We start from the raw sequence: 26826 nt of genomic DNA, 5'->3' as shown, positions 1-26826 counted from the left end.
CACACAACACACACACACACAACACACACACACACACACACACACACACACACCCACACACACACACCACACACACACACACAACACACACACACACACACCACACACACACACACACGCACACTACACCCACACACTCACACACACACACACCAACTGCACTAGAAACACACACACACACACACACACACCAGTCTGCGGCTGGTTTCGGATGTGAGGGAAAGCACTCCAAGAGTCAATGAAGCTTCACATTGAGTCAGCACTAAACAACCCTCAGCACAGTTCCCCCAACACACACATACACACATTTGTACACGCACAGCGATATCAATAAAAAACACTTATTTCAATGTGCACACCGCTTTCAACACACACATAGAGCATTCAACACAAACACACCAAACCAACTTGACTCACTCTGCCCGAACCATGACTTTATTACTGTCCAGACACATCGGTATCATGGTTCTAGCACTGAGCCACTGAGGCCTATTGGTAATGACCAGGGCCCCCAGACAGGCCATTAGCAGAAGACCTCAACAAGCTGTTTAGACTGGCCTGTCCCAAACACCCACACGAACTAATCATCACTGAAATAGGTCATGGACAGAAAACACACACGCTGGGGGGAGAGAAACAGTTGGTCCTGGCAGTTCCCGTCTGTCTCACTGTACATTCTTATTAATCAGTGTTAGCTATATTGTTTGGCTGTTCCTCTGCGTCCTCTTTGCTCTTTCTTTTCTCACTTTCTCTCACTGCTCCCTCTCTTTCACTCACTCTCTCTCTCTGCTCTACTTCCTCTCGCTTGCGTTTCTCTGTCACTGCATTCTGTCATGATCTTTGTATTCTGACTTGTTGTCCATTGCTACTACTTTGAGGTTTGAACATTTTTCTCCTTTTTTTCTGTGTTCCTCTCCCTCTCTTCTTGTCCATGTGCCCATTATGTCTGTCCTTCTGTACTTTTTGTCTTCCTTTGCAACCGCACAACCATCCATTCCTCACTCTCATGTGTGTGAATGTGTGTATGTGGTTTGCGCCCCAATGCTCCCATTACTTGTTAAATGTGTGTGTGTGTGTGTGTTTCCGGTTGTGTGTTTTCCTTTGTCTTTTGTGTGTCCTTCCTCCCCTTCCTCCCACCTTGCCTGTGTTTGTGCCCTACCCCTCGTGTGTATCCTCCCTCGTCGTGTGTATCATCCCTTGTCGTGTGTGTATCCTCCCTCGTTGTATGTATCCTCCGTCGTCGTGTGTATTCTCCCTCGTCGTGTGTGTATCCTCCCTCGTCGTGTGTATCCTCCCTCGTCGTGTGTGTATCCTCCCTCGTCGTGTGTGTATCCTCCCTCGTCGTGTGTGTATCCTCCCTCGTCGTGTGTGTATCCTCCCTCGTCATGTGTGTATCCTCCCTCGTCATGTGTGTATCCTCCCTCGTCGTGTGTGTATCCTCCCTTGTCGTGTGTGTGTGTGTGTTTGTGTGTCTTAAAGTCCACCGCTGGAGGCGTCGCGTAGCAGACTGCTCCTGAAATGCTCCAAGTGTGGTGTGATCTCAAGTACAGCTATGTCCAGCTCTACAGCCAGCAGCGCCATGTTAGTCCACACACAGACACACACACACACACACACACTCTGTCTCTTTCTTTCTGTCTTCTCTCCTGTCCTTTCTTCACTCTCTCATTGGTGGGGTGCAAAGAGAGTTGTCTGAGAGTCAATATGACCATCTCTGTTCTTCCATCTCTCTCTCTTTCTACATCTCTCCCTCACCGGTTCTCTCATTCTCTTTCTCTGTCCCTCTTTCCATCTCTCTGTCTGTCTCTCTCTCTCTCTTTCTCTCTCTCTCTGAGGCTATAGACAGATCTGCCTGTCTTTCTGACAGTCTAACACTCTGGATATGAAACTATGACAGCATGAACATATTCAATTGGTGTCAGATTTCATGGGTAACCAGAGGGAACACACACATACACACACTCATGCTGGGTTCTCACATCAGCAGACCCCTTATAGACAGCTGTCAGTTATCCGTCTCTCACCTGGCCGCGTTCTACATCCATCACACCGTCTGGAGAGCAACGGACGTGTGTGTCACTCTGTGTTTGTGTGCGTGCTCGTGTGTGTCAATGTGGGTTTGTGTGCGTGCTCGTGTGTCACTGTGGGTTTGTGTGTGTGCTCTTGTGTGTGGTTGTGTGCACACTCGCATGTGTGAATGTGTTATGAGAGAATTGCCATCCCAGATTCTGGAGGCTGAACTTCTCTCCCCCTCTCCCCATCTCCTCTCCCTTTTCTCTCCTTTCCTCCCCCTCTTCTCCCCTCTCCTCCCCATCTCCTCCCCCTCTTCTCTCCTCTCCATCTCCTCTCCCTCTTCTTCTCCTCTCCTCTCCTTCCATGTCCTCCCCTCTTCTCCATCTCCTCTCCTCTTCTCTCCTCTCCTCCCCCTCTTCTCCCCTCTCCTCTCCATCTTCTCTACCTCTTCTCCATCTCCTCCCCCACTTCTCCCCTCTCCTCCCATCTCCTCTCCCTCTTCTCTCCTCTCTTCTCCATCTCCTCTCCCTCTTCTCTCTCTTCTCCATATCCTCTTCCTCTTCTCTCCTCTCCTCCCCCTCTCCTCCCCATCTCCTCTCCCTCTTCTCTCCTCTCTTCTCCATCTCCTCTTCTCTCTTATCTTCTCCATCTCCTCTTCTCTCCTATCTTCTCCATCTCCTCTCCCTCTTCTCCGGTCTTTCTTCTCTCTCAGGGCATCCCTGTGGAGTTCCTGTGTAGTTCTCCCTCTGCTGGCTCTGACTTGGATGTCTGCTGTGTTGGCCATCACCGACCGCCGCTCACACTGTTCCAGGTACACTATGCTGTCTTCACACACACACACACACACACACACACACACACACACACACACACACACACACACACACACACACACACACACACACACACACACACACACACACACACACCACACACACACCTGCATGCACCAATCTGCTTTATTGGCATAAAATCATTGTGTCAATATTGCCAAAGCAACAATGTATACAATATACATTGTAATAAAATTATAAAGAATAACAAATAATAATATAAAATGGTAGTAAATAATAATACAAAATGAAATACAAAAATAACAACAATATAGTAGAAAGGTATTACATATAAAAGGCTAAACATGGAAAATGAAACGATAACTAACTTATAACTAAATAACTGTCATCTTCACCATTACATCAGTACTACAACTACCATCATTATTACTACTACTACTACTACCACCACCATCACTAAACTGCTATCATTACCATCACCCTACTACCCATACCATTACTATTTGGAATGATAAACAACAATAATAATAGTAATAACAATAATAGTAATAACAATAATAGTAATAACATTAATACTAATAATAAGTAAGTTACTGTTTACTGTGCAGATGTTATTATTCAGTGTCCCTCGGGCTATGGCAGGCAAATGCATATTTGGCTGCAAGAGGAGCCATTGCTCCTTCGCCCATGAGTATTTTTAGTTTTTCCTCTGGGCTTAATAAGTAAACATTTGGAATAAATGGAGTCATTTCTGTGAATAATGAATCTCTTGGTGAGGAATATTTATCACAGTAAAGGAGAAAGTGCATCTCTGTTTCTACCTCCCCTGTGGTGCAGTGACCACGTACACGCTCCTCTTTGGGTAGCCATGTCTTTTTATGTCTGACAGTTTCTATTGCCAATCGGTGGTCACTCAGCCTGTACTTGGTAAGGATCTGTCTCTGCTTCGTATCTCTGACAGAGTAGAGATAATCAGCCAATTCATATTCTCTGTTTAGGAAAATTATAAAAATAGCAAATTAGTCGGCTTTGGGATTTTGTTTCGTTTTTCTAATGTTGTAAATATGAGTCCTTTGATTGGTTCATGATTTTGTTTATTGGAATTCTTACTTTTGAAGCAGTGATGGTGTCAGCTTGGTTGGTTAAGTCCAACACCAGCTGACTGAGAGGGCTTGTTTCTGTGCTCAGTTCTTGGGTTTGAAGTGCTTGAATTTTGACTTGAATTTAGCCAAAAATTTTATGATCTTTTCTGTATTTTCATTATTACTGGAAAGCGGCCCAATTCTGCCCTACATGCATTAGTTGGTGTATTTCTCTGGACTTCTAGAATTTTTCAACAGAATTCTCCATGTAGGGCTTCAATTGGATGTTTGTCCCACATATTAAAGTCCAGTTTATTGAGTGGCCCCCAAACCTCACTTCCGTAAAGAGCTATTGGTAGGATTACACTGTCAAATATTTTGGTCCAAATTCTAATTGGGATGTTGATTTTGAACAATTACATTTTTATTGCATACAATGCTCTGCGGGCTTTTTCTTTGAGTGCATTGACTGCATGTTAAAGATTCCCGATGCAGATATCGTCAGACCAAGGTATGAGTCATTTTTTGTCTGTTCAATTATGGTGTTGTTCAGGGTGAATTTATATTTGTGTTTCTGATCTGTTTTTTGGGGGGAAAATCATGATTTACAACAAAAAAAAATACTGCCAAGGCCCAATTTTGGCAATATTGCTCTAGAATGTTAAGGTTCTGTTGAAGACCTTCTTTGGTTGGTACCTCTGTCAAATAGTGTGAGTGTTGGGGCTGGAGAATGGTCCAACATTTCTGCTAATTCATTTATATAAATGTTGAAAAGATTTGCACTCAAACTGCAGCCTTGTCTCACACCTCAACGTTGTGAAAATAATTCTGTTCTTTGGTTTTTGATATTTATTGCACACTTGTTTTCTGTGTACATACATTKTATTAAGTCATACACCTTACCACCAAGCCCACGTTGGAGAATTTTGTAGAATAGCACTTCGTGCCAAATAGAATCAAATRCTTTTTTTAAGTCAATAAAGCAAGCAAAGATTTTGCCCTATTTTTTTTGATGGACATGTTTATTAATTAGTGTGTAAGGTGTGGTCAGTAGTGCGATGGTTGGGGAGACATTTTGACATTTACGTATTACATTTTTTTCTTGAAGAAAGGTTTGAAATCTTGAATTCAAAATGCTACAGAAAACCTTTCCCAAGTTGCTGTTTACGCAAATTCCCCTGTAATTATTGGGGTCTGATTTGTCTCCACTTTTGTGGATAGGGGAGATGAGCCCCTAGTTCCAGACATCAGGAAAGTAGCCAGAAGTTAATACCATGTTGAACAATTTAAGCACAGCATTTTGTAACTCAGGTGTGCTGTTTTTCAGCATTTCATTTCAATGTTATCTAGACCACAAGTCTTCTTTGATTTTATAGATTTGAGCTATTCATTTATTTCTTGTTGGGTTATTGGGTAATCTAATGGATTTAGGTTGTTTTTAATGACTGATTCAAGGATGTTCAATTTTTCTTGATTTCTAATTGCTTATGTTGCAAGTCTTTTTGTGGGATGTAGATGATCAAAATAAGTTTCCCAAATTCTCTATCTCTTTCTCTCTCTCTCTCTTTCTCTCTCTCTCTTTATTTCTCTCTCTCTCTTTCTGTCTTTCTCTCTCTCTTTCTTTCTCTCTCTCGCTCTCTCTCTTTCTCTCTCCTTTTTCTGTCTCTCTTTCTTTCTCTCTCTCTTTCTCTCTCTCTCGCTCACTTTATATCTCTCTCTCTCTTTCTCTCTCTCTGTTTCTCTTTCTCTCTCTGTCTCACTTTCTCTCTCTCTCTCTGTCTCTCTATCTACTGTATATGCTAACTGACTTCTGTTCTGCTCTTTTTCAGGTCCTGTTTGCTGTCTTTGACTCTGTCCAGGGCTTCGTCATCATTACTGTGCACTGTGTCATGCGCCGCGAGGTTAGTGTGTGTGTGTAAACACACACGTGTATCTGTCTGTCTGTCTGTCTGTCTGTCTGTCTGTCTGTCTGTCTGTCTGTCTGTCTGTCTGTCTGTCTGTCTGTCTGTCTGTCTGTCTGTCTGTCTGTCTGTCTATCTGTGTGTTTACTGTATGTTGACTTTCTCCTACTGAAGTGTACAGTACCAGCTAGCTAGCTAGACAGAGAATCAGCTCAGACATGGGAAGGATTACTCTTGTGAATATGCCAACAGCTCCAGCATATATTAATATAATACAGCATTGTCCAGATGATGCAGCGCGCCTATAAAGAGATTAATAAGACACTGTATGAAGTAAGACGATAAGTCCCCATTCTAATGCCCTCAATGCCCATTCACCACAGACCCACACAGGGCCCCTAGTGAGACCAAATACCCATTCACCACAGACCCACACAGGGCCCCTAGTGAGACCAAATACCCATTCACCACAGACCCACACAGGGCCCCTAGTGAGACCAAATACCCATTCACCACAGACCCACACAGGGCCCCTAGTGAGACCAAATACCCATTCACCACAGACCCACACAGGGCCCCTAGTGAGACCAAATACCCATCTACCACACACACACATGCATGCACACACACACACACATGCACACACACACATACTCGAAAGCACACACACACACGTACACGTACACGTACACACACGTACACACACACAATGGCAAACTACCCCCTAGTATGCCCAAATACCCAGCTACCCACAATCCACTGGGGTTTGATCCATTCCATGCCTACGCGGCATCTCCAAGCCTCTCCTCCAGCTACGATATGCATAGTTAAATAGGTTATTGGATAAACTGATACAGTAGTTTAAAACATAATATTAAATGCCAGAAGCGCTAAGCCATATATGTTAAATCAATATCACAAAAGCGTAGGATTAGTCAACTAAATCCGGGAATTATTTGAGTAAATATGAAAATCTCTGCCAGGGACTGAACCTAATCCCTAATAGCTGCAGCACAACGGGTAAGGAGAGTAGGCTACCTCTGGATTGGAGAGATGTGGAGAGAAGGAGAGCAAAGTGGGATGAGAGACAGTCTCAAGAAGTTGAGGAGAGGAACAGAGGCAGAGGGTTGGAATAGAAGATGATTGGGCTTGAATGAACAGAGTTCATGGATCTATAGAGATGGTGTGTTGCAGAGCAACAATGTGTGTATGAGAACGAGGAAGGGAAGGAGGGAAAAGAGAGTGGTTAAGAGAGCATGCAGACATCTGTGGAAAATGTTATTTATCCAATAGGGAGTGAGAGAACACAGATGTATAGAAAATGTGATTAGCAAAATGAGAGAGTGGGGGAGAAGGAGGGAGTGAGAAAACAGATGTATATAAAGAAACCGTGATAAACAGAGAGAGGAGGGAGAGAGATGGATGGATGGAGAAAATGAGGAGAGCGGTAAGGAACATGGGTGTATGTATGAAAATAATGACCTTAGCAGAGAGGAGGGGGAGTGGGAGAAAAATAGGGAGGGAGAGGTGACAGAGAAAATAGAGGGAGAGAAAAGGAGACAGGGATAATGAAGAACACAAAGGGGAGAGGGTGAACATGGGGGAGGGAGGGAGTACATTATAGACCCAAAGGAAACCCATTTGACTGTGAAATGAGAATGACCTAGCCATTAGCGTGCCAAAGTACCCAGCAGGGAATCAGAGTTAACTTAGAGAGGATGGAGAGAGAGAGAGAAAGCTAGTTGAAAATAGATAGAGATAAAATGTCCTCCTGTGTACTACCTATGTCCCCCCACCAGAATCCCCATACTTTAATGACGACATCTTCTCCATATTGGAGGGGGAAATCAATAATTTCCAAGCCCAGGGACATGTACTAGTCTGTGGCGACCTAAATGCCAGAACCGGACAAGAACCTGACACCCTCAGCACACAGGGGGACAAACACCTGCCTGGAGGTGACAACATTCCCTCCCCCATATGCCTCACTAGGCACAACTATGACAACATATCCAACAAAAACGGGTCACAACTCCTGCAACTCTGTCACACGCTGGGATTGTACGTAGTCAATGGTAGGATTCGAGGGATCTCCTATGGTAGGTAGACCTATAGCTCATCTCTTGGCAGTAGTACTGAAGACTACTCAGCCCAGAGTCTCTCAGAGCGTTCACAGTCAGACCACTGACACTCCTATCAGACCACAGCAAAATCACAGTCTACTTGAACAGTGCAATACTCAATCGTGAGGCATCAAAGTCAAAGGAACTGAGTAATATTAAGAATTTATATAGATGGAAGGAATGTAGTGTGGAAACCTACCCCAAAACAATTAGGTAACAACAAATTCAGTCCTTTCTAGACAACTTCCTTGACAAAACGTTCCACTGTAAAACTGAAGGTGTAAATTTGGCAGTAGAAAGAGTTAACAGTATATTTGACCTCTCAACTTCCCTTTCTAATCTAAAAATGTGAAACAGAAAACCGAAGAAAATGGACAACAATGACAAATGGTTTGATGAAGAATGCAAAACCTAAGAAAGAAATTGAGAAACCTGTCCAACCAAAAATATAGAGACCCRGAWAACCTGAGWCTACGCCTTCACTATGGTGAACACTAAAACAATACAGAAATACACTATGGAAAAAGAAGGAACAGCACATCAATGTAATTGAAGAATCCATAGACTCTAACCACTTCCGGGAATATYTGCAAACAATAATCAAACAACAACACAAATAATGATCTATCCAAATGGAAAAGTATGGGTAAACCACTTCTCCAATATTTTTGGCTCTATAACAAAGAAGAAACAGCAAAAACAAATACATGATCAAATACAAATCTTAGAATCAACTATTAAAGACTACCAGAACCCACTGGATTCTCCAAATACCTTGAATGAACTACAGGACAAAATGCAAACCCTCCAACCCAAAAAGGCCTGTTGTGTTGATGTTATCCTCAATGAAATGATAAAATATACAGACCACAAATTCCAATTGGCTATACTAAAACTCTTTAAAATCATCCTAAGCTCTGGTATCTTCCCCAATATTTGGAACCAAGGACTGATCACCCCAATCTTCAAAAGTGGAGACAAATTTGACCCCAATAACTACCGTGAGATATGCGTCAACAGCAACCTTGGAAAAACCCTCTGCATTATCATTAACAGCAGACTCATACATTTCCTCAGTAAAAACAATGTACTGAGAAAATGTCAAATTGGCTATTTACCAAATTACCGTACGTCAGACCACGTAATCACCCTGCACACCCTAAGACAAAGTCTTCTCAAGCTTTGTAGATTTCAGAAAAGCCTTCGACTCAATTTGGCATGAGGGTCTGCTATACAAATTGCTGGAAAGTGGTGTTGGGGGAAAAACATGCGACATTATAAAATCCATGTACACAAACAACAGGTGTGCGTTTAAAATAGGCAAAAAACAGCCCCACCCTCTTCAACATATATATCAACGAATTGGCGAGGAACTAGAAAAGTCTGCAGCACCTGGCTTCACCCTACCAGAATCTGAAGTCAAATGTCTGCTGTTTGCTGATGATCTGGTGCTTCTGTCACCAACCAAGGAGGGCCTACAGCAGCACCTAGATCAGTAAATCTCAGTAAGACCAAAATAATGGTGTTCCAAAAAAGGTCCAGTCACCAGGACCACAAACACAAATTCCATCTAGACACCGTTGCCCTAGAGCACACAAAAAACTATACATACCTTGGTCTAAACATTAGCGCCACAGGTAACTTCCACAAAGCTGTGAACGATCCGAGAGACAAGGCAAGAAGGACATTCTATGCCATCAAAAGGAACATCAAATTTGACATACCATACATTAGGATCTGGCTAAAAATACTTGAATCAGTTATAGAACCCATTGCCCTTCATGGTTGTGAGGTCTGGGGTCCGCTCACCAACCAATAATTCACAAAATGGGACAAACACCAAATTCAGACTCTGCATGCAGAATTCTGCAAAAATATCCTCTGTGTACTGTACAACATAAAACACCAAATAATGCATGCAGAGAAGTATTAGGCTGATACTTAAGTAGGCCGATACTAAGACTTACCCAAACTTAAGGAAAGCTTTGACTATGTACAGACTCGGTGAGCATAGCCTTGCTATTGAGAAAGGTAGAAAGGTAGGCAGACTCTCAAGATGTGCACACTGCCCACAAAATGAGGTGGAAACTGAGCTGCACTTCCTAACCTCCTGCCAAATGTATAACCATATTAGATACACATATTTCCTTCAGATTACATAGATCAACAAAAAATTTGAAAACAAACCCGATTTTGATAAACTCCCATATCTATTGGGTGAAATACCACAGTGTGCCATCACAGAAGCAAGGTGTGTGATCTGTTGCCACAAGAAAAGAGCAACCAGTAAATAACAAACATCATTGTAAATACAACCTATATTTATGTTTATTTATTTTCCCTTTTGTACTTTAACTATTTGCACATCGTTACAACACTGTAATTAATACATAATATGACATTTGTAGTGTCTAAATTATTTTGGAACTTCTGTGAGTGTGGTGTTTTCTGTTCATTTTTATTGTTTATTTCACATTTGTTTATTATCTACTTCACTTTCTTTGGCAATGTTAACATATGTTTCCCATGCCATTAAAGCCCTTGAATTGATTGAATTGATAGATAGAGAGGAGAGAGGAGAGAGAGAGAGAGAGAGAGAGAGAGAGAGAGAGAGAGAGAGAGAGAGGCGATAATGCGGTAAATGCCCAATTCATCTGACACTGCCTCTGTTCTGATCCAATATGCAGTCTCTCTCTCTCTCTCACACACACACACACACACACACACACACACCACACACACACACACACACACACACACACACACACACACACACACACACACACACACACACACCACACACACACAACACCACACACACACACACACACACACACACACACACACACACACACCACACAACGGAACCCACATGCTGAACACCCACTGTGAGTGAAGATGGCTTTTCTTTGGCTCTGCAGCTCACTTCAGTGTTCTGTTCTCAGATTCCACTCATAGGGTTGCGATTTGTTGTCCTACTCAGCCTCTCAGATTGAGGTCAGGTCATACTGTCTCTGTCCTCAGGTGAAGACATGGTTCACTGATATCATGGAGGGATGGTGGGACACAGATTACAGATTAGCAGAGTTTATTGAGTCAGGGATAACAACCACACTTCAAATCAAACTCAAATCAAGCTGAATTAAATTCAATTTAAAACAGCAACACACTTTGTCGTAAAATAATCAAATGAAGGAGAATAAAACAAACTGAATGCAATAAAAGAGATGAATGAAAGAACCTGAAACAAAATGGATGTCTAAATATGGCCTTTGGTCATAGACACGATTTGTCATCACAGCGTGTCAGTGTCGTTATTGTGTGTGATATGTGCATCTGTATATGTGCATTCATGTGTCCTATCCATGTTAAGCTGGTTACACACTGCACATTTTTTGTCAAAGGAGAAAAAAAAGGTTTTTGCTTTGTCATTATGGGGTATTGTGTATAAATTTATGAGGACATTTTTTTATTTAATCCATTTTAGAATAAGGCTGTAACGTAACAACATGTGGAAAAAAGTCAAGAGGTCTGAATACATTCCGAATGCACTGTATATACAAAAGTATGTGGACACCCTTTCAAATGAGGGGATTCAGCTATTTCAGCTACACCCATTGCTGACAGGTGTATAAAATCGAGCTCACAGCAATGCAATCTCCATAGACAAACATTGGCAATAGACTTTCAATGAGGCACCATCATAGCAAGCCACCTTTCCAACAAGTCAGTTCATCAAATTTCTGCCCTGCTAGAGCTGCCCCGGTCAACTTTAAGTACTAATATTGTGAAGTGGAAATGTCTAGGAGCAACAATGGCTCAGCCGCGAAGTGGTAGGCCACACAAGCTCACAGAACRGGACCGTCGAGTGTTGAAGTGTGTAGCGCTAAAAAATCATCTGTCCTCGGTTGCAAAACTCACTACCAAGTTCCAAACTGCATCTGGAAGCAACATCAGCACAAGAACTGTTCAGCGGGAGCTTCATGAAATGGGTTTCCATGGCCGAGCAGCCGCACACAAGCCTAAGATCACCATGCAAAATGCCAAGCGTCGGGCTGGAGTGGTGTAAAGCTCGCCGCCATTGGACTCTGGAGCAGGGGAAACGCGTTCTCTTGAGTGATGAATCATGCTTCACCATCTGACAGTCCGACAGACGAATCTGGGTTTGGCAGATGCCAGGGGAACGTTACCTGCCCGAATGCATAGTGCCAACTGTAAAATTTGGTGGAGGAGCAATAATGGTCTGGGTCTGTTTTACATGGTTTTGGCTAGGCCCCTTATTTCCAATGAAGGGAAATCTACAGCATACAATGACATTCTATATGATTCTGCGATTCCAAATTTGTGGCAACAGTTTGGGGAAGGCCCTTTTCTGTTTCAGCATGACAATGCCTCCATGCCCAAAGCGAGGCCCATACAGAAATGGTTTGTCTAGATCGGTGAGGAAAAACTTTACTGGCCTGCATTGAATGGATGAATTGGAACGCAGACAGCGAGCCAGGCCTAATCGCCCAACACCAGTGCCTGACCTCACTAATGCTCTTGTGGCTGAATGGAACCAAGTCCCTGCAGCAATGTTCCAACATCTAGTGGAAAGCCTTCCCAGAAGAGTGGAGGTTTTTATAGCAGCAAAGGGGGGACCAACTCCATATTAATGCCCATGATTTTGGAATGAGATGTTCGACGATTGGTCATGTAGTGTACATATAAACAGTACCAGCACTCAAAATGAGTCCTGCACCTATTTCACTCGAAGTTAAGCACTGGTTCAAGTATCTTATTATTTTACATTATTATCATTGTCCCCAATGCACATTATGCCCAAAATTCAACAGTGAAGTTGTTGAATGTATTTGTATTTATTATGAATCCCCAGTACTCTTCCTGGTGTCCAGCAAAATTAAGGCAGTTATTCAATATAAAATACATTACAATTCATTCAAAACAGATTTCACAACACATTAAGTGTTTGCCCTCCTGCCACTACTCTATTACCACATATCTACAACACAAAATCCATCTGTACATGTGTGTATTAGGGCGTATGTTATCGTGTGTGTGTATGCATGTGTCTGTGCCTGTATTGGTGTGTTTTCACAGTCGCCGCTGTTCCATCAGGTGTATTTTATCACTCGGGGCAGGCCTGAATGTGAAAGCCTTGTTATTAGCTCTCTCTCTCAAGTGACTTGTGATGCCAAAGGTAATGTGGGTGTAAATGTCATAGTGCATACCCACCACCCAGCTTTAGCTTACCTAGTGAAAGTATCAGAGACAAGCAAACAATATGCTATATCTCTGAGCGCTGTGTCTCTGGGGGTCAGTTACCACCATATCTTTGTTTTAATAGTATTATCCTCCTAACGGAAGCCTCAGTAGACTGGCTGCCTATCTAGATTCAACAACTGTGTACTTTTGGTACCCATTTGTCATACTTGAGTAAAATACAGATACCTTAATAGAAAATGGCTCAAGTAAAAGTGAAAGTCACCCAGTAAAATACCACTTGAGTAAAAATATACTTAAGCATTGGAAGTACATGTAATTGAAAAAATATACTTAAGGATCAAGGTAAAAGTAAAAGTATAAATTATTTCAAATTACTTATATTAAGCAAACCAAACTGCACAATTGTTTTTTTACGTTTTATTATTTACGGAATGCCAGTGTCATGCTCCAACACTCAGACATAATTTACAAACAAAGCATTTGTTTTTAGTGAGTCCACCAGATCAGAGGCAGTAGGGATGACCAGGGATGTTCTCTTGAGTGTGTGAATTGGACCATTTTCCTGTCCTGCTAAGCATTCAAAATGTGACGAGTACTTTTGAGTCTCAGGGAAAATGTATGTAGTAAAAAGTACATTATTTTCTTTAGTAATGTAGTGAAGTAAAAGTAAAAGTAGTAAAAAATATTAATAATACAGTAAAGTACACATACCACAAAAAACGATTTAACTAGTACTTTAAAGTATTTTTATTTAAGTACTTTACAGTACTGCTCTTTGTTCTTCAGTTCTCTATCTCACTTTCTCAGTCTCTGTCTTTATTTCTATTCTCTCGCTTTCTTTTTCCTTGGATGTTTTCAAATTGTGTGTTTTTTTTATGAATACAGTAGTATTAAAAGCTAACAAACACATTTAAGAAACTGAGATTTTTAACCTTTATTAAAAGCCAATAATGATGCAATGCATGTTGATGAAGTGTAATAAACTATTCTGCATGTGAGGGATAATCAACAAGGGGCTATGCTTTCTTTGGAATATAATCCAACTCCATGGAAGGTCAGTTCCACTCTGCTATCGCATATAGCCCAGAGTTGATTATCTCTTTCATATCATGGTCAGATTGAACACATTTACTGCTAGAAATGTGTTCATTTGCTAGTAGAAATGTGCTCAACATCCACTGAAGTAGCTAGCACGTTTACTAGATAGAGAGAGTAGTTGACTTGGTAACCAAACAAACAGACTTGCTAGTTTAGCTAACCAAACCATCAGTCCTCAGGCATGATACAAGTCAGTATTCGATGTCCATCCGTGTCTGAGGACGTCAGGAGATGACGTGAAAACTGGCCACTAGGGACAACGGGGAGCGCTGTTACCTTCAAGTAGGCTTTGATTTTGCTAGGGGATTGTGGACAGGGATGGCAGACGGGCGTAAGCCTCTGGTTCCAAAGGTTGAATTTTCAAATCCCCCGATAGGAAGTTGTTTTTGATATTACCTTAATCATTCGGAGTTAATACCTAACCATAATTCCTTGGAGATAAAACGGAACCATGGAATGATAGAGAAGTAACCATACACTTCAAAATGTTACTTTTGGAACAACTTCAAAATGGTATGTTTAAGAAACATGTATGAACGTCTAATTCTGACATGAGACTGTGAGAGCTTGTTGCAGTCCTAGCTTGCTGTTATGAAAATCTAATTCAGCAATGTCAATAATTTGTTCAATTCAACTTTTTATTTCAAAAGCAGCTCAAACATAGAAGATGTAAGAATTAAGTATAGCCATTGAATTCTACCGTGCTGATATACTGTGCACTATAGGGAAATAAAATATTCTCTAGAATGCCCTTCAAGTCAATCAGAAATGAGTGTTCAACAATGCCATGGTATAACATATTAAAATCCATAATAGAACCCAATATAGATGATCAAATATTAGCATTAGCAAGGTAATATATTTGTTTGTAGCTACACTCTTAGAAAGAAAGGTTCCTTAAAGAACCATAAGGGTTAAATCGCTTGCTTCATATACAGTATGGAAAAACTAAAAGTTCTATATAGGACCCTTTTGTAGGGTTCTGTGATCAGAACCTTAGAGGTTTTTCTTCACTGAATCAAAAGGGTTCCATATAGAACCCTGCATGGTGCCATTTATGAATTATGGCTACCACTGTTAAATAGTCATATTTTTTTATAAGAATATAATTTAATAAACAATTAAATAATGGACAAAACAACCCCAGCATCGTTTTTAGAATGTATTGTCATTACTGTATATGCTAACATCATTTGGAAATATGCACCGGTGACCAGGGAGGCATCTCTTTGTTTGAATGTTGGCCCATGTCAACTCTGGCTGACATCTTTACAATACAGTACAACTTTGTCCATTAGTTACAGCAAACAACGAAAATGTGGCTTCTGCTCCATTCTCAACACCCCCAAACAGCAGACTTCACACATGCAGTTAAGACAGTGAATTTCAAACACTGACCCAACCACAAAGATCAGGTAGGTTTTCTAAGACAAGCACAGGTTCAATCTGCAGTGCAGCACCCCTGGATGGAGAGCATGTTGTGGGGTTAAGGGCCTTGCTCAAGGGCCCAACTGTAGGGGAATGTTTTGAGGATGTGAACCCAGCAGCCCTCCAGTTGTCAGATCAATTCCACCCATTTCTTTCCTGCGCCCAGCCCGGGATTCAAACCAACAACCTTTCAGCCACAGGTCCAATTCCTGCCACAGGTCCAACTCCTTAACCACTGGGCTACCTACCACCAGTACAGTTTGGGTTGTTGCCTAAAAAAGGACCAAAAACACAAGTTAATCTTTGGAAATAAGCATGAATTAATCTGCAAAATGAAGACCAAATGCTATGCAGACATATAATAATTATGATGTTAAAGAACAACTTACATGCAGTTGTTGTCAGCAGCAATCGAAAGTGAGATTCACTGCCTCTTATAGTTCTTGGTTACTGCCAGAAGTTGCAAAACTCAGACAGCGTGTTAAAAGTCATGTAATGATTAAGTAGGCTATTGAATCACCAAGATTTATTATACTGAAGTTATTATAAATTATTTATACATACCACCTCTCAGTCAGCAACAGTCTTCTAATGCCTCCATGAAGCATAGTCCACTCACCTGACTCCACACTGAAATACTGAAATAAAAGGAACAACTAGCTCATTTCCAATGTCAGGCTGGGTCTGTAGCTCTATTTGGAACATACCATCATTAAAAAGTATGTTTATTTGAAAGAGTTTCCTGGCTAGCTTGTAAAGTGGAGAATTAAAGTATCCTGGATTTTTCTGTTTAACGTTAGTTAAATAAAGTTTCAAATGTATTTATATAGCCTGTAGTTTATCATATGACTTTGGCTTCATATGTTTGAATTAAATTACCTTAATACGTTGAACAATAACGTGCTTATTGGTAGGCTACTTGCATTGTCATGCTGGAATGAGGGTTGGTTTTTGAATCGGAAGGGCAGTTACATTATGAATTGACCAAAAGGTTCTATATAGAGCCCCATTCCTAAATTCACTCTGGCTATCTACTCCGATTTCAGAGCACTCACCTCTGAGTGTGCCAGAGAGCAGAATAACTGATGAATTTACGAACGCGTGTCAGTAAATGTAAAAAAAAATATTAAGTAAATTGTTGCCAGCATCACAGTTACAGTCACCAACGCTTTAGACAACATGAAAACAGCCTAACCACCTCTGCTAGGGTGAGTAAAATGGTCAGAGTGAGGTGTTCTCTCATTTGCGTCTGGAAGTAGCTAGCAAGCTAGCCAACTTTAGCCAGTTAGCTTGGGTGCTCAGAGCACACCGGTGCTCAGATCGGTGTTACTCCTCGGCCAGAGCGTCCAGTGTGCTCTCTGATTGCTCCGAGAGCGAAACACTCTGAATTTACTAATGGACAATCTGACAACTCTGAATTTACTGAGCGCACTCTGGCTCTCCAGATTGAATTTACGAACACTCCCTAAGAGTGTATGCTTTTATACTATTATTGTTGTTAATTYTGCTTCTAGCTAGCATTAAGTTTGCAACAACACAGGTTTGTAGGAACCTTGCTGTTTGCCACTCAGACCTCTGCAACATATGAATTCGATCTTCCCCCTGCCAAATTGAGCTAACGGGGTCAGATGTCAGCTAGCCATTTTTCTGACCAGGTGATATCATAATGGAGCATCATTACATTGGAATAAATGTCAATGCAAAACAGCTGAAACAAATGAAAAGGGAATGTTAGCTGTCATTTCACAGTTTGATGTGACTGGGTTAGCTTTTGTTAGCTGTTGTTTTCTAATAATCCCCATTACATTATCGGGTATTGATACAACCCTCAAGGTTCTTTGCCTTCACTCGGTATATATATATATATATATAGAACCTTTTATAGTAATGGGTTCTTTACTCTTGTCCAAAGAACCAAAAGGTTCTATAAAGAACCCTAAATGAACCCTTTTTTCTAAGAGTGTTGGTTAAAACCCAATAAACATGTGTACAGTACTGTATACATGAACATAGTGTCTATGGTAGTCTTAATGTTGTGAACTTAACCAATAAAGACCTTCAATTTTCTCCTTTCCTCCCTTTATCCCTCCTCTTCTCCTTCCTTCCTTCGCTCCTCATCCCTCTCTTCAAGGTCCAGGACGCAGTGCGCTGTCGGATAGGGGGATGTAAAGATGACAGCGAGAACTCACCGGACTCATGCAAGAATGGACAGGTGCAGATCATGGTGAATAACATTTCATTTCATCCCATATTAGACCCATAACCACTACTAGTCTGGCCCCTGATCTGTTTGTGCTGTCTTGCCAACTTCTGGGACCAGGCTACGTAAAAACATCATGTTGGTCCTTTTCTCCAAATACTGCCCTTCACTATTTATAATCCCAATCCCAAATCGACCACTAGACCCTACACCCAATGCACTTGTGGGGTTTTGAGAGGATTTGAGAGTTGTCGATTTTGGCCCACTAGGGCCTCCCGAGTGGTGCAGCGGTCTAAGCCACTGCTTTGCAGTGCTAGAGGCATCTCTACAGGTTCGATCCCAGGCTGTGTCGCAGCCGGCTGCGACCGGGAGACCCATGTTGCGGCGCACAATTGTCCGGGTTAGGGGAGGGTTTGGCCGGCTGGAATGTCCTTGTCCCAATGTGCTCTAGCGACTCCTTGTGGCGGGCCGGGTTCATGCACGCTGACTCAGTTCACAGTTGTACGGTTTTTCCTCTGCCACATTGATGCGTCTGGCTTCCGGGTTAAGCGAGCAGTGTGTCAAGAAGCAGTGCGGCTTGGCTGGGTTGTGTTTCGGAGGACGCACAGCTCTCGACTTTCGCCTCTCCCGAGTACGTACGGGAGTTGCAGCGATGGGAGAAGACTAACTACCAATTGGGGAGAAAAAGGGCTAAAAAAAGGGACTAATTTCCTAGTCAAAATTGATGGTCTATTTCCAGTCCCTCCTAAAGATATTTTCTCAGCGCACCTGTAATCAGTTATTTTCATATTTTCTTCACATTTTTATTGACTCGGCGGTGACTGCGGCAGGTTTGTTTAGCCTACAAGTTACACGGAAGGTTACTTTGTCCAAAATCGTAATACTCTTGTAAATCATAAAGACATGAAGTGCCTCCCAATGTCGACCAGGTCACAACGTTATGTCATTTGTATTAGTTATGAAGGTTCCGACGCTGACCACTCCTTCCCCTTTAGTTTTATTTATCACACAGTCATTTACTGTAATATTTTGGTCTCTTGAATGGGCCGCTAGGAATGTTAGGAGGCTGATGATTTACTGCAAATGACCAAAACACGTTTTTTTTGATTGGAAAGTACTTGTCGTGAATTTGTTCTTCAAAGCTGTCAGGTTCAGAGTTTTTCCTTGCCTCAAATCACTGACCTGAAAAAGATATGGCCCAGGGTTGTTCCTGGTGATGTCACATGTTCAGGTAATATGAATGGTCTTATTTATGAGGAAACCTACTCCTGCCAAAGTTAACACGGAGCGCTGTGCTAAAAGCAGTCATATCAAATCAATTGGTAAATCCAGAGTGTTTCCAACAGTCATTTTCCAAATGGTATAATCCTGAATTAATCCCTCATCATAAAAGGCTCAAGGCGACTCAATGAAAAGGGCACACTTTACTGGAACCCTGTGTTATAAAGCCTTCATAAGCCTGTTATAGACATGACATGACATAACAGCCATAACAGTAATAAGAAGGCCTTATGATTTAAGATTTCCATAAACTAACTTGAGAGGATAGGAGGACATCTTGAGAGTATATGAGGACATATTGAGAGGTTAGGAGAACATATTGAGAGGATAGGAGGACATATTGAGAGTATAGGAGGACATATTGAGAGGATAAGAGGATATATTGAGAGTATAGGAGGACATATTGAGAGGATAGGAGGATATATTGAGAGTATAGGAGGACATATTGAGAGGATAGGAGGACATATTGAGAGGATAGGAGGAAACATGTAAGAGAGAGGATGAACATGCTAGAGAGAGGATGAAACAGAGTTCGACATTAGAGAGAGGATGAATGCAAGAGGATGACAGTAAGAGAGAGGAGAAGCAGGGAGAGATGGATCACATGCAAGAGAGTACATGCAGGAGACAGGTTGAATATGCAAGAGAGAGGATGAACATGCAGGAGAGAGGTTTGAATATGCAGGAGAGAGATGAACATGTAAGAGAGAGGATGAACATGCCAGAGAGAGAGGAATGAACATGTAAGAGAGAGATGAACATGTGAAGGAGAGGATGAAACATGCAAGAGAGGATGAACATGTAAGAGGAGAGGATGAACATGTTCAAGAGAGAGGATGAACATGCAAGAGAGAGGATGAACATGTAAGAGAGAGGATGAAACATGGTAAGAGAGAGGAATGAACATGTAAGAGAGAGGATGAACATGTAAAGAGAGAGGAGACATGAAGAGAAGGATGACATGTAAGAGAGAGGATGAACATGCAAGAGAGAGGATGAACATGTAAGAGAGAGGATGAACATGTAAGAAGAGAGGATGAACATGCAAGAGGAGAGAGGATGAAATGTAGAGAGAAGGATGGAACATGCAAGAGAGAGGATGAACATGTAAAGGAGAGAGGATGAACATTGTAAGAGAGAGGATGAAAGCAGAAGAGGATGACATGTAAGAGAGAGGATGAACATGTAAGAGAGAGGATGAAGAAAACATCGACAGGAGAGAGGATGAACATGTAAGAAGAGATGAAACATGCAGGAGAGAGGATGAACATGAAAGGAGAGAGATGAACATGAGGAGAGAGGATGAACATGCAGGGAGAGAAAATGAAACAATGTAAGAGAGAGGATGAACATGAAAGAGAGAAGGATGACATGAGGAGAGATGAACAGTAGAGAGAGGATGAACATGAAAGAGAGAAGAATAAGGAAAAATGAAAAGAAGAGTAAGAAGATGAACAATGCAGGGAGAGAGGGTAACATGTAAGGAGAAGAGGATGAACATGAAAGAGAGAGATGAACATGTAAGAGAGAGAGGAAACATGTAAGAGAGAGAGGAATGATACATGACAAGAGAGAGGATGAACATAAGAGAGATGAAAGAATCATAGGAAGAGAGAGGATGAACATGTAAAGAGAGAGGATGAACATGAAGAGAGAGGATTGAACATGCAAGAGAGAGGATGAACATAGGTAAGAGAGAGGATGAACATGTAAGAGGTGAACAGAAGAGAGGGATGAACATGCAGGAGAGAGGATGAACATGTAAGAGAGAGAGAATGAACAGTGCAGGAGAGGGATGAACATGTAAGAGAGAGGAATGAACATGCAGGAGAGAGGAATGAACATGCAGGAGAGAGGATGAACATGTAAGAGGAGGATGAACATGAAAGAGAGAGGATGAACATGTAAGAGAGAGGATGAACATGTAAAAGAGAGGATGGAAACAATGAAAGAGAAGATGAACATGAAAGAGAGAAGATGAACATGCAGGAGAGAGGTGAACATGTAAGAGAGAGGATGAACATGAAAGAGAGAGGATGAACATGTAAGAGAGAGATAACAGCAAAGAAATGAACATGCAAGAGAGAGGATGAACATGCAAGAGAGAGGATGAACAGAAGAGAGATGAACATAGAGATCGAGAGAGAGGATGAACATGCAAGAGAGAGGATGAACATGTAAGAGAGAAGTTAAACATGGAAGAAGAGGATGAACATGAGGAGAGAGATGACATGCAGAGAGAGGATGAACATGTAAAGAGAGAATGAACATGCAGGAGAGAGGATGAACATGCAGAGAGAGAGGATGAAACATGCAGGAGAGAGGATGAACATGGAAGAGAGAAGGATGAACATGCGGAAGAGAGGATGAACCATGCAGGAGAGAGGATGAACATGAAGGCAGAGAGAGAGGATGAACATGGAGAGGAGAAGGGAAAGAACAGGCCAGGAGAGAGGATGAACATGCAAGAGAGAGGATGAACATGCCAGGGAGAGAAGGATGAACATGCAGGGGGAGAGAGGAATTGAACATGCAGAGGAGAAGAGAATGAACATGCCGGAAGAGAGGATGAACATGTAGAGAGAGGATGAACATGACAGAGAGAGAGGATGAACATGCAGGAGAGAGAATGAACATGCCGGAAGAGAAGTTAAACATGGAGAGAGAGGATGAACATTAAGAAAGGATAGAGAGGGAGAATGGGAGGGACCATTCTCAAACGTCAAACGAACTACCAGAACATTTGAATGGTTGTACTCTAGTCTGAAGACTGATCTCAATATGTCCTCCTATCCTCTCAATATATCCTCCTATCCTCGTCATATCTCTCCTTCCTCCAATATATCCTCCTATCCTCCAATATATCCTCCTACCCTCAATATTCCCCTATCCTCTCAATATATCCTCCTATCCTCTCAATATATCCTCATGCTCTCATATACCCCGATCCTCTCAATATTCCTCCTATCCTCTCAATAATATCCTCCTATCCTCTCAATATATCCTCCTATCCCTCATCCCTATCTCTCAATATATCCTCCTATACTCATATGTCCTCATTCTCTCTTGTCCTCCTATCCTCAATATATCCTCCATACTCTCAATATGTCCTCCTATCCTCTCAATATGTCCTCCTACTCTCAATATATCCTCCTATACTTCAATTATCCTCCTATACTCTCAATGTCCTCCTACCTCTCAATATGTCCTCCTATCCCTCTCAATATGTCACTATCCCCAATACCCTCCTATCCTCTCAATATGTCCTCCTATCCTCTCAATATCCTCCTATCCTCTCAATATATCCTCCTATCCTCTCAATATGTCCTCCTATCCTCTCAATATGTCCTCCTATCCTCTCAATATGTCCTCACTATCCTCTCAATATGTCCTCTCTATACTCTCAATATATCCTCCTATACTCTCAATATGTATCCTCCTATACTCTCAATATGTCCTCCTATCTCTCAATATTCCTCTCTATCCATATGTCCTCCTATACTCCATTATATCCTCCTATCCTCTCAATATGTCCTCCTATCCTCTCAATATGTCCTCCTATCCTCCAATATGTCCTCCTATACTCTCAATATCCTCCTATACTCTCAATATATCCTCCATACTCTCAATATATCCTCCTATCCTCTCAATATATCCTCATATACTCTCAATATATCCTCCTATCCTCTCAATATATCCTCCTTATCCTCTCAATATGTCCTCCTATCCTCTCAATATGTCCTCCTATACTCTCAATATATCCTCCTACCTCATATGTCCCCATCCTCTCAATATGTCCTCCATCCTCTCAATATGTCCTCATAACTCTCAATATATCCTCCTATCCCTCAATATGTCCTCCTCACTCTCAATTGTCCTCCACCTCTCAAATGTCCTCCTAAACCTCAGATGTCCTCCCATCCCTCCAATATGTCCTCCTATCCTCTCAATATATCCTCCTATCCTCTCAATATGTCCTCATATCCTCTCAATATGTCCTCCTAATCCTCTCAATATATCCTCCTACTCTCATATGTCCTCAATCTCTCAATAATCCCTATCCTCTCATATGTCCTCCTATCCTCTCAATATACCTCACTATCCATATCAATCCTCCTATCCTCTCAATATGTCCTCCTATCCTCCTCAATATGTCCTCCTATCCTCTCAATATTGTCCTCCTAAACTCTCAAGATGTCCTCCATCCTCTCAATATGTCCTCCTATCCTCTCAATATATCCTCCTATCCTCCAATATGTCCTCATATCCTCTCAATATGTCCTCCTATCCTCTCAATATATCCTCCTATCCTCTCAATATATCCTCCTATCCTCTCAATATATCCTCCTACCTCTCCAATATATGGTCCTCGCTATCCTCTCAATAGTCCTTCCTTCTCTCAATATTCCTCCATGCCTCTCATATATCCTCCATCCTCTCAATATGTCCTCATCTCTATATATCCTCCTCCTCCAAATGTCCTCCTATCCTTATCTCATCCCTCAATATCCTCTCATATCCCTCCAATTTCCCTCAATCCTCTCATAATTCCTCTCATCCTCTCAATATGTCCTTCCTACTCTCCAATATGTCCTCCTCCCTATCCTCTCAATATATCCTCCCTTATCCTCTCAATATGTTCCTCTTTTCTAATCTCGTCAATATATCCTCCTATCCTCTCAATATGTCCTCTCTATCCTCTCAATATGTCTTTCTTCCTATCCTCTCAATATATCCTCTTTTTATCCTCTTCAATATGTCCTCCTAGTCTCTCTCAAATATGTCCTCCTATCCTCTCAATAATATCCTCCTATCCTCCAATATGTCCTCCTATCCTCTCAATATGTCTCCTACCTTCATATTCCTCATATCCTCTAATATGTCTCCTATCCTCTCAATATTCCTCCTATCTCTCAAAAATATGCCTCCTATCCTCTCAACCTTATCTCCTTCCTATCTCTCAATATGTCTCTATCCTCTCAATATGTCCTCCTATCTCTCCATATGTCCTCCTATCCTTCCAATATATCCTCATCCTCTCAATATGTCCTCCTATCCCTCTCAAATATATCCTCCTATCTCTGTATTTTCTCTCAATATTCCTCCTATCCTCTCAATAGTCTTCCTCCATTCCTCTCTCAATATCCTCCTATCCTCTCAATATGTCTCTATCTACTCTCTCAAATATGTCCTCCTATCCTCTCAATATCCTCCTATCCTCTCAATATGTCCTCCTATCCTCTCAATATTGTCCTCTGCCCCCCGCTATCCTCTCAATATGTCCTCCTATCCTCTCAATATGTTCTTCTCCTATACTTCCTTTTCTCAATAATATCCTCCTATCCTCTCAATATGTCCTCCTATACTCTCAATATATCCTCTTATCCTCTCAATATGTCCTCCTATACTCTCAATATGTCCTCCTATCCTCTCAATATGTTCTCCTAACCTCTCAATATGTCCTCAATTACTCTCAAGATGTCCTCCTATCCTCTCAAGTTAGTTTATGGAAATCTTAAATCATAAGGCCTTCTTATTACTGTTATGGCTGTTATGTCATGTCATGTCTATAACAGGCTTATGAAGGCTTTTATAACACAGGGTTCCAGTAAAGTGTGCCCTTTTCATTGAGTCGCCTTGAGCCTTTTATGATGAGGGATTAATTCAGGATTATACCATTTGGAAAATGACTGTTGGAAACACTCTGGATTTAACCAATTGATTTGATATGACTGCTTTTAGCACAGCGCTCCGTGTTAACTTTGGCAGGAGTAGGTTTCCTCATAAATAAGACCATTCATATACTGAACATGTGACATCACCAGGAACAACCCTGGGCCATATCTTTTTCAGGTCAGTGATTTGAGGCAAGGAAAAACTTCTGAACCTGACAGCTTTGAAGAACAAATTCACGACAAGTACTTTCCAATCAAAAAAACGTGTTTTGGTCATTTGCAGTAAATCATCAGCCTCCTAACATTCCTAGCGGCCCATTCAAGAGACCAAAATTTACAGTAAATGACTGTGTGATAAATAAAACTAAAGGGGAAGGAGTGGTCAGCGTCGGAACCTTCATAACTAATATCAAATGACATAACGTTGTGACCTGGTCGACATTGGGAGCACTTCATGTCTTTATGATTTACAAGAGTATTACGATTTTGGACAAAGTAACCTTCCGTGTAACTTGTAGGCTAAACAAACCTGCCGCAGTCACCGCCGAGTCAATAAAAATGTGAAGAAAATATGAAAAATAACTGATTACAGGTCGCTGAGAAAATATCTTTAGGAGGGACTGGAAATAGACCATCAATTTTGACTAGGAAATTAGTCCCTTTTTTTAGCCCTTTTCTCCCCAATTGGTAGTTAGTCTCTCCCATCGCTGCAACTCCCGTACGTACTCGGAGAGGCGAAAGTCGAGAGCTGTTGCGTCCTCCGAAACACAACCCAGCCAAGCCGCACTGCTTCTTGACACACTGCTCGCTTAACCCGGAAGCGACACGCATCAATGTGGCAGAGGAAAAAAACCGTACAACTGTGAACTGAGTCAGCGTGCATGAACCCGGCCCGCCACAAGGAGTCGCTAGAGCACATTGGGACAAGGACATTCCAGCCGGCCAAACCCTCCCCTAACCCGGACAATTGTGCGCCCAACATGGGTCTCCCCGGTCGCAGCCGGCTGCGACACAGCCTGGGATCGAACCTGTAGAGATGCCTCTAGCACTGCAAAGCAGTGGCTTAGACCGCTGCACCACTCGGGAGGCCCTAGTGGGCCAAAATCGACAACTCTCAAATCCTCTCAAAACCCCACAAGTGCATTGGGTGTAGGTCTAGTGGCGATTTGGGATTGGGATTATATAATGTGAAGGGCAGTATTTGGAGAAAAGGACCAACATGATGTTTTTACGTAGCCTGGTCCCAGAAGTTGGCAAGACAGCACAAACAGATCAGGGGCCAGACTAGTAGTGGTTAGGGTCTAATATGGATGAAATGAAATGTTATTCACCATGATCTGCACCTGTCCATTCTTGCATGAGTCCGTGAGTTCTCGCTGTCACTTTACATCCCCCTATCCGACAGCGCACTGCGTCCTGGACCTTGAAGAGAGGATGGAGGAGCGAAGGAAGGAAGGAGAAGAGGAGGGATAAGGGAGGAAAGGAGAAAATTGAAGGTCTTTATTGTTAAGTTCACAAACATTAAACTACCATAGACACTATGTTCATGTATACAGTACTGTACACATGTTATGGGGTTTTTAATAACCAACACTCTTAGAAAAAAGGGTTCATTTAGGGTTTCTTTTATAGAACCTTTTGGTTCTTTGGACAAGAGTAAAGAACCCATTACTATAAAAGGTTCTATATAATATATATATATAACCGAGTGAAGGCAAAAGAACCTTGAGGGTTGTTATCAATACCCGATAATGTATGGGGATTATTAGAAAAACAACAGCTAACAAAAGCTAACCCAGTCAACATCAGTGAAATGACAGTAACATCCCTTTTCATTTGTTTCAGCTGTTTTTCATTGACATTTATTCCAATGTAAGATGCTCCATATGATATCACCGACGGTCAGAAAAATGGCTAGCTGACAATCTGAACCCGTTAGCCAGATTTGGCAGGGGGAAGATCGAATTCATATGTTGCAGAGAGGTCTGAGTGGCAAACAGCAATG

At 41.8% G+C, this 26826-nt stretch overlaps 1 protein-coding gene across 4 annotated transcripts in view; it reads left to right on the top strand.

Moving 5' to 3' along the window:
• The window catches only part of LOC112076530 (uncharacterized), a 47217-nt gene that overhangs the window by 14511 nt on the left and 5880 nt on the right, over positions 1–26826 (top strand). For 2 of the 4 annotated variants that reach the window (XR_002895207.2, XR_011477773.1), the window contains exons 5-7: positions 2726–2824; positions 5719–5790; positions 17797–17889. Coding sequence is in view for 1 of the 4 variants with exons in the window: in XM_024143279.2 (XP_023999047.1) it covers positions 1519–1581; positions 2726–2824; positions 5719–5790; positions 17797–17889 (327 nt within the window). In the remaining 3 variants the exon portion in view is untranslated. Of the gene's footprint in view, positions 1–1129; positions 1582–2725; positions 2825–5718; positions 5791–17796; positions 17890–26826 lie in introns of those variants that run through there. The other 2 variants (XM_024143279.2, XR_011477774.1) reach the window with 2 other exon arrangements.

The sequence above is a fragment of the Salvelinus sp. IW2-2015 genome, unplaced genomic scaffold (genome assembly GCF_002910315.2).
Source record: "Salvelinus sp. IW2-2015 unplaced genomic scaffold, ASM291031v2 Un_scaffold3813, whole genome shotgun sequence".
Taxonomy (NCBI): Eukaryota; Metazoa; Chordata; class Actinopteri; order Salmoniformes; family Salmonidae; genus Salvelinus; species Salvelinus sp. IW2-2015.
Note: the sequence above shows the minus strand (reverse complement) of the source record. Positions and strands in the feature narration are given on the sequence as shown.